General features: G+C 38.1%; 1 protein-coding gene across 1 annotated transcript; it reads right to left on the reverse strand.

The window, feature by feature from the left end:
• Positions 1-5: 5 nt before the first annotated feature.
• On the reverse strand, positions 6-11,617 carry UBL3 (ubiquitin-like 3; the record flags this gene model as incomplete). Its single annotated transcript, XM_009083204.1, has 5 exons — positions 6-1,278; positions 1,670-1,747; positions 6,186-6,272; positions 9,812-9,920; positions 11,555-11,617. Coding segments are annotated over 5 exons (390 nt in total), but the record flags the coding sequence as incomplete, so codon positions are not given.
• Positions 11,618-11,624: the final 7 nt, after the last annotated feature.

Here is an 11,624-nt window from a genome sequence, read left to right on the forward strand (position 1 = left end):
TATTTATTTTTTAATTTTTTTACAGGTTTAGATGAAACTAGCTCATGCTTTAGTGCTGTGCAAAGTTTTTTAGCATATCAACATTTAAATTATTGATATGAAATAAAAGAATGGCATCCTTTCAATTACGTCTGCCTTCGAAAATCAGCTCCTGATTTTGATACCATTGCAAGCACTAATACCGAATGCAGGTTACGTAAAGAAACAAAACTAGTAACTATGGCAGAAGTTCTTCTTTTTTCTTTTTAAACTTTAGTAAGTCTTTTGAAGTCTCTAATGAGGAAGCATGACACTGGAGTCTAAGGTACAGATGAGAAAAATGACCGAAAAAACACCAATTGCCAATATTCAAATACATAAAATTGATTAGTAAATGATATTTTCTAACATTTATGCACAATAATAAAAGCCTATGAACTACAGGAAACTACCCCTCCCATATTAAGGCTAGGAAACGCACTCTCTGCACTTGTTTGTGCTGTCTGAATAAGCACTCGGCTAACGTACGAGATCAGAGCACACGCAGTAACCAAGAAATCAGTTTCATCAGCCCTCTACAGAGTGCTTTTAAATTACAGGCACATAGTTTTTTTTTTTGTTTCTTGCAGTGAAAATATATATAGTTAGACTTGGTTTAGTTAGTATTCTGTGCCAGTTTGGCCACCAAGGTTGACTTAGGTAGAATTGACTTAACAGTTTTTCCTTTGATTTGGCCATAAGTGAGATTTGTTTTAGTTATTAATATACTATTTTCCAGTGTTGCATGATACATCGTGGGTTCTTACTAGGTGTCTCAAATATTGTTAGAGGTTGTTGATGAGAAATATACTGTCAACCGTATTTAGTGCAAATTGCATCTAGAAAGCTTGACTGGTTAGACCTGGTTAATGGAGATTTCTGTGGTAGCAAATGACTCCTGCTATGGAAAAGAACACAAACCTTTCTGGAGATTGAATTCTTTCAAGAACTGATGCACTGTAAGATTATTCAACAAACAAAAAGGAGGAATTGAAAAAAATAAACAATGAAAGTGTTCATTGATCTTTCTCTTTTTTTTAAAAAAAAAAGACTAATGAGACAGTGTTCGTGTAATATTTCAGTTCCATGGATTTACAGACAGGCTCTTCCTACAGGTGTTTGAAGCAAGGTAGGGCCTCTTCTATTCCAGCAGCATGAAAGACAAAGACTATATTACATCACACTTAGCAGGTAAAGCTAACAGGGTTTACAGGATTACACAGCAATTGCTTTCTCCAGTTTTTTCACGGTTCCTTTGACCTGCAGAGCAAGAAGAAAGTTTTGCTTACATGCCGTGTCTAAAGCAATTAGGCTGTTCTGTGTTGAAGTATGCTTAATACAAGTCTGTTCTTTATTATTTTCAGTTAGCAAGTTATTTATTATTATACATGTGCACACATAACTGAAAAATAAATCAGAACTAGTTTTTCACAATAAGAACGAAAGCTTTTAAAGTTTGAGTAAATTTCTGTGTGCTACAAAAATGCTAAACCAACAAGTTAATTTCTTGGTTTTCTATAGACATGTAGAAAAGCATTCCATTACTTCCTTCACAAAAGAGCACAAGGACTTGGCTTTTCTCTGTCATGAAATACTCAAGAAGCCTCTAAGAGATCTGCCCACCAAGAAATACCTGCAGTGCACAGCCTACCTTGAGAGTTTGGCTCTGGCAATGTCTCTCTCGCCACCAAATGCATCACTGTTGTTTTGCCAAAAGGAAGTTTTAATGCTGCAAAAGGAGTAAAGGAGAATTAACACATTACAGAAGTCTTTTTTTTCCTTCAAAGAACCCAACTGAAACCAACTATAACTGGACTAGCATCTGCTGAAAAGTTCCTACTGTTAGGTTTGAACTGCCTACTGGTTAAAGTTCTGTAAATCAGGGCCTTGGGACATGATAATAGTCACTTAAAACACCACATTCTTAGAGACATGAGGTTCCTCCTAGGAAACTTCGCCTTCCTCTTTTGAGTAAAAGCAGAAGTGGGAATTCATGCCAAGACTCAGGTGCTAAGCAATCTTTAGTCACAAGGGATGGAAAAAAGTGGCTAATTCAGCCAATAAATTGTTATTCCCGGGATAGCAAAACACTACTGCAAAACAGGTTTTCCTAAAACATACTTCGATCTCTGACACAGATTTTTTTGAAATACAACATGTCTGCATCTTGCCTTTTAGGACTAATCTGTAACATCACCTGCATGTAAGAAACATCACATTTTCAATGAGATACAGTAATTCTCACAGTGCTGCCTTTGTCGGCTTTGGCAACACGAAACAGAAACAATGGTACTTCCCACAACTGGTTCTGCTCATTTCTGAAGCTGAAATAATTTTCACGTTCAGATTTAAGCATACAAACACCAGGCTGTATTTATGGGTTTAGCACTCTATTATAATACTTATCAAAACCTCTAGTCTCCTTGAAATGAAAGGATTCTCTGTTGCTCATTATATTTAGCAGATTCTCACTGACAGATTCAATATTCTGAACTTTGACTTCCTCCTTTTTGGGGGAGGGAGGAGCTGCTTTAACAAGTTCATTATGTAACTTCAGTTTTGCTTCCTCTCTCCAAATCCTATGATTCTTTTCCTTGATCATTTCTCTGAGAAATATAAGGTAAAGAGTTTTGTCCTCCCCACCTTGTAGAGGAAATAAGTTAGTGATAAATTTTAAAAGAATTTAATCATAACTACACAAATCATTCTGATTTGAGTAGAATTTGGCCTCTCAGACTCAAGTTACATCTTTTATTTTCACGTATGGTGCATCATGGCATTTTAAGTAAATAAATGAATAATGAATAGCAAATAAACCTGAAGGTAAACAAAGAGAAAAATACTTCTCTGTTTTAATCACTACAGCATAGATTAAACATTCACTAATAAAAAATAAACCTAGTATTTGGTAATTAGATGTATTCAATACAAGCCTTGCTAAAACACTGCCATTAAATCATTTTCATTGTCTACGTATTTGCTTGAAAAAATGCAAGTTATGATTAAAACAGGTTAAAATACAGGTCTAAGCATATGAAGGGATACAGAACTCCACAAGCTTCTTTGAAGTAGCTGTACTTTGGGAAAAGACATCTCTACAGAAAGGCAAATTTGAAAATTGCTTAGTTTACTTGAAGCAGTGTCTGTGCCTGCAACAAGAACCTATTGATAGTGTGAAGTCTGACAAAGATGATGTATTTTAGGTACTTGATACTGTGATACAACTGAAAACTCTAACAGACTGTTAATATGCTCTTCGCAAACTCAATGGAAAGGATTGTCTTCATAACATAGACAGCTGAAAAGCCATTATAGAAAGAGCAAAATATTACCAACTAATCACATTAGGGACATCTTTCATAGTATCAAGACACTGCAGGAGACTTGTGGAGATTAACTGTTTACAGTAATCAAGTAGAACTATGCAAATTTTTCAACTAACCAATTTCAGCTAGTAGCTCACAAAGTTCACCCAAGTTCTCACTAGCAATTTGCAGCTTCTTGCTTGGAGCACCATGACAGCATCTGAGCGCTCTAAGCTATGCTCAGTAATCCCTTCTTGCTCTTCTCTCTGTTCTCTCATCCCTTTCTCTGACTTAAAAATCGTATTTCATTCCTTTCCCATCTGTTCAATTCCACTGTTGTTCCATATTTTCTGTTGTCAGAATTTACTTCTCAGTCCCTTTGGATAGCACAGGATGGGTTGACTTTCTTTCTCCACCTCCAACCTCCAACAAATAAGGAAGTAAAACTCTGCTGGTTACCCTTATCTACCAAGAAATGGAGAACTGTTGATTATGTATTACTTCCACAATTAATATTATTTGAAATGCAAACTGCAGAACAAATATTTAGCCAAAGGATGAAATTTCCTGTTGGAAGCTGAACAACAGACACTGCCTTGCTAGCCAACTCCCCAACCCTGTGCACAAGCAGGACACAAACAGTGTGGCTCAAGCACTGCAGGCAAGAGTGGCACAGAAAGTTTTACACAGGGCTCTATTTTTCTTTACCGTGTCCAGTGCCATTAGCTCTACTGTTCTTGTAGTCAAAGTCCACTCAGAGAAGCTATCAAAACGTTTCTTTGAAATAAAATTTTTCACTCAAACCCATTTTTTCCTATCAGTTTGTTATTTTTCAGGCCTTTTAGTTTGTATGAGTCCCAAATTCAGAAGCCACTGCACAGACATGTGAGGTTAGAACATTAAAATGTAATTTTTCAACACAAACAAAACCTGACTCCCATTGAAAAAGAAAACACTAAACTGTTTCCTTGGAAACTTTTGTTTCACTGGATGATAAATTTACTTTAAGTAGGTCCAAATTCCAGTCAATATTGCCTAATCACCTAAAGCAAATATAATACTAAGCGCTATAACTCAGTCAGAGAACTGCAGCCAGAAAAGCTTAATGAAACTGTGCTATAACAGCATAAGAAACTAAGCATTGTGTTTAGCAAGAAATTTCCTCCCCACTCCACCTCCCCTTTAAAGGCAACTAGTTCACTTAGGATTACCTCTAATGAACACCACAAACTGAATCAGGCTGTTTCATCAATTGCTGTTCCTCTTTCAGCTATATAATCTTACTCCAGATAACTTCATTAGTACTGAAGTTAAGCCAATGTTTTAGGTATTCTTTTTCTTAAATAATACAGCAACAAAAGGATCTTTGACAAATACTAATACACACGTAAGATCCTTGGGGTAAAAACATGATGATTAAATCGCAACGCATGAATGATTAAAAATGAACTAAAATGCCCCAAACCCAAGTAAGTGTTCCAAATTCATAGATCTAAGTTAATGCAAGAGTCACCAGCATGCAGCTATTATTCCCCAGCTTAACTCATTAAATAATGTATCAAATATATTAAATATTCAAAGTTGTTTCAGATTTAGAAAAATGTCACTAAAGGGTACAAATGCTGGTGGTCAAGGGCAACACCCAGAGATGAATGATGAAAAAGATCCCATTTAGCTATCCTTGCCTGGAAATATAGGGTAAGACTAGCATCTTTAATAGCAGAGATGATCCAAAACTTAACATTTGTCTCTGAATTCTACCCCAACTGCTACTAGCTGCACTCATTGTCACCTGGTAAAAATACAAATTAAAAGACTGAGTAAAAAGTTCAGAGTTCTTCCAGCTGAACTGACAATGATCGTCTTTGTATATATGGTAGCATTAAAAATTTATTTATATGGAGAGTAAAGCTATTCTAGAAGTACATCACTAGCCAGCACAGAGAATGACAGAAAGTGAATCAATGGTTGTATCATCCCAGTCACTTCTTCATGGAACATCGCCATAAACAGTCGAGAAACATTATTTTCAGGTTCGTCTTAGCTTCAAAAACATTTCACTGGTGACTTTGTATTATATTTTCCTTTCTGTACTCCATTCAAGTACTAAGCCATGAACAATCTGAACATAAGTAGGTGCATTAATTTATTTTTAGACTGGCACAGGAGTCTGATTTTGTTTAGTTACCAATGCAGTTGATATTTACACTGGCAGATGCTACTTGCAAAAGGAAAGATTACTGTTACAGATGTGTGTCACACCTCCGTCAAAGACTCCCATCAAAACACGCAGTTGTGGGGGAACACTTGCCACGAGGGGGCACAGTTGAATTGCATTTCCTCAGCACATGAAGTGAAGCCATTTACTGTTGTTTTCGCATAACTATGCAATTGTATCCCTGGGAGAGCACTGGACAGCAAGAATGCCTCCCCTCATTCTCATTCATAGGATGTCTGCCTGCATTGCACTAAGATTTAAAGTATTGTTTGACCAGTTATCATAAAGTTTATCAAGCATTTTAAAATGCTTCCGGCATTTACTGAGTAGCTTGCCCTGCGAGTGCAAGGTAAGAGAGATGGAACAAAATATTCCATTTAGAAACACAACAAATAAAAGCAGCATTACAGTTTCTTTGTGCTAGAGGAGACTTGACTTAGCAGGTGGTACCTCCCAAAGTTTAACAACCAGTGGTAACAAGATGGAAAAACACACATTAAGGTACAATGTCACTCTATGCAGAGGAAAAAGAGCATAAAGCAAGTCATACTGTGATCTTGAACAGCAAAGTAGTATTCACTGCACTATAAATAAATATCCTCTTTGCCTGACTGTAACATACATCATGAAAATTATTTTCATACCTCCTAATGTCACATTGCCATGAAGAAACCTCCCTTGATAAATAAGCCGCAAGATATTTGGACTGCTGACTTGTTCTTCTTCCCAGTCTGGAGAGAGAGAGAGAGAATTTCCAGTTACATTGTAATAAAAACATCTTTTGTTATTTCTCTCACCTTTACCCAGGAAGAAAACTAGGAACATGACTCTTCTGCACGAAACATGAAAGAGAGAGCATGGGCTAAAGGTACAGGATGATAATTCAAGGGCAGCACTCATGAAATCTACTCTTAAATTCGTCATTTGACATAGGGCATCGAAACACATAATTTTATGTCTACAAGTATAAATATTACTAACTGACTTCATGGACTGCAGGAGGTATTTTGCACATATACAAGTCCTACACAAAACATTAATGCTTCCTGATTCTTAATATCCAGACTAACAGTGCCTTAATTTCTTCCCATTCACAAGTTCCTCAAGCCACACTCAACAGCTAACCGACTAACTGGAGCCGTTCTCAGTCAGTGGGAAGCAGCCACACACAGCGCCAAAGTGCATGTGATGGGTCACTTGAAACAGGACTCGGAGATCACAGCAGTGAAAAAATTCTCTGAGGCTGCAGAGCAGTGTTCGATGAGGGCCAGATCCAGCCAGCCGCATGTCCAGAGGGGGCCGTGACCCGAGCAGCCCCGCGGAGAGCGGGCAGAGGCGCTCGGCACAGACACCCACCCGCACATTGGAAGGAACTGCTCCAAGGCCAATCTGTGGATGTTTGTATGTGGCAAACAGTGGTTTGGGAAAAGCAAGCATGTGTTTTCCTATAATGCTGAAGCCATCGTAAATAAATTATAAGCTTAAATGATCTTTTCCTACTCTCTTACCATTCCCTGTCACAATGTGAAGAGCAAATAAATATGCACTTTGCTTTCAGAACAAGTATCATAAAACCTTGAAATGCTGGATTTAAATGGGCTCTCTGGGAATGCAGTGTTTTCTGTTTCTCAGCTGACCAAGATATCTGGCAACAGTTGCTCACAAATGTTCTCTGTTTTTGCTTTTGTAGTGTTTATATACCAAAATGAATATTCATCAAGGGATCACGACAAGCCGCAGAAACCAACCTGTTCACTGGGAACGCACAATTAACATACAGGCAGTAGCAACTGGCACCACAAAGGGAGAAGAACTAAAAAGGGGAGAAGGGGAAACATTTAAAACAAAACCCGTGGCTGCAGAGCGCACGGAGAGGCATCTGGTGCAAAAAGCAAGCAGGCAGAGACACAGGCAGCAGGAGTCAGCACGGCCCAGAGGTGGAGGCAGGGCTGGTACCAGCAGCAGAGGCTGCAATATTCCTGGGCGCTGCCATGTGCCTAGTTTATAAGATTAAATCAAATTAGGCAACCAAAGCTATTTGAATTTCAAGTATTTCCACTCAGGGCCTGATTCAATTGTCTTGCAATTCAAGCACATGCCCTTTCCGCGAGGCTGTGAAGTGAGCTACGTCAAGGATCTAAATTATCACACTGCTAGGATACCAATTTATTTTTTTTTTACTCCATAGAGTCTGAACTCCACTCTGTAACTCCACTCTGAGCTCCACTTTATGTCTGTAAAGAGGAGAAATTCAGCCAGTTTACACTGCCATAATGACGCAAAACCACAACCAAAAGAAGACAGACTATATTTTGGCACAGGAATTTGCTCATTGTTAAGCTGCCAAGTTACCCATCTTTTTAATTTTTGCTTCTTGGCCGGCAGTCTGAAACATTTCTTTCTGACATGAATTCAAATTTTAATTTCCACTGATGACTAAATGAGCCAAGGACTCAATGAATCTACCTTTTCTTTTAAGTTCAGATAATTGCTGTACAAGAAAAAAGTTCGTATTATTTAGAAGAAAATGGGGAGGGGAGGTGAAGAACAGGTAAACTACCCAGACAACATGCATTAACATAAATTTGGCATTTTCTACTACAAGTCAAGGGATCTTTAATTAACAACTGTATTGCCAAATAAGAGGGGGAGTCGTTTGTCTTAATCCTGCCAGCATGTGACTGTCTTGTGACTTTTGCCCATGAGATCACGACCTGTCAAAATGGTAGTAAAAAGAGTAATTTTCAAGGAAACTTTAGTCCTCATCAGCCAGTTTCTCAGTCCTATGCCAAGAAGAGCACTCTGTTTGAATACAGCTAATGGGCTAATGTTTGTGAAAATCTGTAATGCTATTCTGAAGTAGGGTTTTTTTTCCTGCCTTTTAAACTGAGATTATTCTTCTTTGCAAAGGCAATTAAACATTCATCAAGATTTAGAGCACTCCTTCAGGACAGCAGGTATTGGAACTGAGGCTTCCATGTCTGGTTCTACTTTTGGTTTTTTTTAAAAGAGGAGACTTTAAAGTCTGTATTTCTTCCCAACTCTAAACTCAGAATCTGCAACTTTCAAGCTCACGAGACTGGGAACATGACAACACATGTTCAGGCATAAACTAAAGTAAGAAAAAAAAATCCAGTACTGCCTTTACTAATTCGAATAAAAGTACACAAAGAACATTACGACAACCATGTTGTAGGCACACATTAAAATATGTACAGCAGCTACACAGATGCTATGTCAACCACATTTCTTACTGTTAAAGGGGTTAACATCTATTTCTAATACTTCAGAGTACTAAAACCCTCTTCCTTCATTGCATGTTTTACTAAATACATAATACTGCATCCCAGCAAATCAAACAGCAAACAAATCCCCTGAAACTCTGTTTTTCCTAACCTCAAAGACCAGTTTAAGGCTTATCAACACTAACTTTTTGGCATGAACTATCATCCACCATATGTCTTTGACAAAGCCACCACAGAAACAGATAGTGCAATGTTTTAGTTTGTGTAAATAGTAGCCTTTTTAACATCAAAACAGTAACCCAAATGAAGTCCTGTACCAAAAGAAGCATTTTCTTTCATCGTATGTAATGCTATGTCTGTGTTTTGGCTATTTTCCCATGAAATCATAGTCGGGGAGAACAGAAGCACTTTGTTTTGGGGCACTATTCACATATGTGAATACACATCTTAAAGTCTCAAGTCTGTTTTCCAAGGACAGTGTTCCTGTATAACACCAAATATATTCACACAAACAACCTCCAGTCTTTTAATGTCTCTTAAAATGTGCTTTTATATTTGGGGACTTTTCCTGGGAAAATATCATTATTACAGATATTTTCCAAGATAAGGCAGTAAGGAAGAAGTCCTTAGACTCAATTTCATCAGTGTGCTCCTGTGACAAGCCATGCTTTATATTAGCTGTCCTCACATAAGAGGTTTTATATCGCCAACATTTCCTTACACTTACTAGATCCTCTAACATGATTGATCAAGAAAAGTGTTTAAAGATAGGGTGAAAGGAGTACTTTGGTTTGGGGAAGCAAATTTTAGCAACAAAGTAGGAAACAATCTAAAAATCCACCCAATTGAAGAAACCGGGAAAAAGAAGGCAAGACAACTATATTTCTATATAAATCTATGTCCAGATACAGAATAAACAGATTTGACTGTTGAGCACAGAGACCAGTTTATTGACACTTCAGTCTGAAAATACAGGGGAGCTCCCAGCTCACCAGCTGAAAAGCCAAAGCCACAGAGCTACTCACCCATCGGCCAGTTGTCATACACATGTTTCGCGATATCTGCAGCAGAGTCATTCGGGGAAAATAGGAACTCTTTTGTTTTCCCACTTACCAAGATGAGGCGCAAATTTATCTGTTAATAAATAAATAAATCAGCATTAGGAAAATTTACAGAGCAGACTTACATTATTTTTTTAAGTTACTATAAAGTTGTCATTGGTTTTGGAAGAAGATTGTCACAGAATATTCAGAGTTGGAAGGGATCCACCAGGATCATCAAGTTCAACTCTTGGCCTTGCACAGGAAATCCCCAAGAATCACACCATGTGCCTGAGAGCATTGTCCAAAGATTGATCCAAATGATTTGAGAAAACAGTTTAAGATGGTGTTAAAAATAGGGTCAAAGAGGTCAATAAAATTATGTTTGCTTACACAATCTAGGAAGATTCAATTCTAACAGCTGGCGTTTGTAATTGTAAACACCAGAAGATTCTGATAGGTAGTGACTGAATCAACTGTGCCATTAAAGAAAACTTTCAACAGAGTAGAAGAGAAATTCTAGCAAGGACACACTGGCAACACAGTCTCTTGAATGCAGAGGAAAAACACAAACCTGAAAAATTAACTTAAACAGAGAGCATTAAAGATACCAAAATTTGCACCTGAATAGCCTGTGAGCCTAAAATAGAAGCCCTAGCACACTTCCTCCAGCGCATCTCCTAGAAAGCACCAGGGAGTCAGACAGCATCCTTCCCCGGCCCCAGCTGCCACAGAACTTGAGTCCCTCTGCCAGTCTTCTGAATCCAAAACTTTTTGTCCCACCACTGTATTTCACTACAAGCAAAGTGGTCAAGGTCCACATGCAACATGGTAGTAACACCACACCATAATTTTGATACCATTAATTTCCTTTAGCTAACAATCGGCACCTTCAGCCATAATTTTCCTCTCTTCTACTTGCAAATTACTGAATACAATTCCTTTTCCTTGTTTCATTAAATAACATTTTCCAGTTTCATTAAAATAACCTGTATGAAGAGCTCACTGTGACATTATTTACAATGCAAAAGAGATTAAATTTTGGCTCCTCAAGCAACTGCTAGCTTTGGGTAGCTAGCACTTACCAATGCCCATAGCCAGCAGGAGTCTCGCTGCTATTGTGCTTTGACCAACAAGCCCACATTTTGTCAACACAGAGCAAGACTTTAGTATAGTAACTGCTTGGATACTTCTTTCCCAAATCACACTTTCAAACTGTGGCTCTCACTTTAAGGTAAGTTGCAACAAGGTTTTCTTTGTTGGCATTCAATAAACTGTTTACTACATCAAATGCAAAGGTAAAAAATTACAGCAGTGCCCAAGTTTTCAAGACTTCTTCAGGGTCAAAAATCTCAGTGCATCACATCCACTGAACATGAAAGCCCTGACTCAGTTACCTACTCACCACTTATTTCAGAAGCTCTCTAGACAGACTGTCTATTCCCTCTTGAATGTTTTGGCTTGGATTCATCCCACCTATCTTTAAGCACCTAATGGAGGTATCCGAATTACAATCTCTATGATATAGCACACTTCAAGGTCAATGAAGAAAATTACCCCTCCTAAAAGCAATTCAGTCTCTATTTCTAAGTGTAGCAAGTATAAAAAGAGTGAGCATAAAAGGGCTAGGTTCCCCTCCCTGTACTCCTGCTAACACCCTTCGGAAAATACAAGTTCTACCATTAGCCCAGGAAAGAAGCCAAGCAGTAGCTGTCTCTGAGAAAGCACCACAGCTGCTGGAAGAGTATTGCTGTATGTCAGGAAGTCGCAAAAAAACTTATACGAGAGAAGCTGCAGG

Source organism: Acanthisitta chloris, unplaced genomic scaffold (assembly GCF_000695815.1).
Source record: "Acanthisitta chloris isolate BGI_N310 unplaced genomic scaffold, ASM69581v1 scaffold43219, whole genome shotgun sequence".
Taxonomy (NCBI): domain Eukaryota; kingdom Metazoa; phylum Chordata; class Aves; order Passeriformes; family Acanthisittidae; genus Acanthisitta; species Acanthisitta chloris.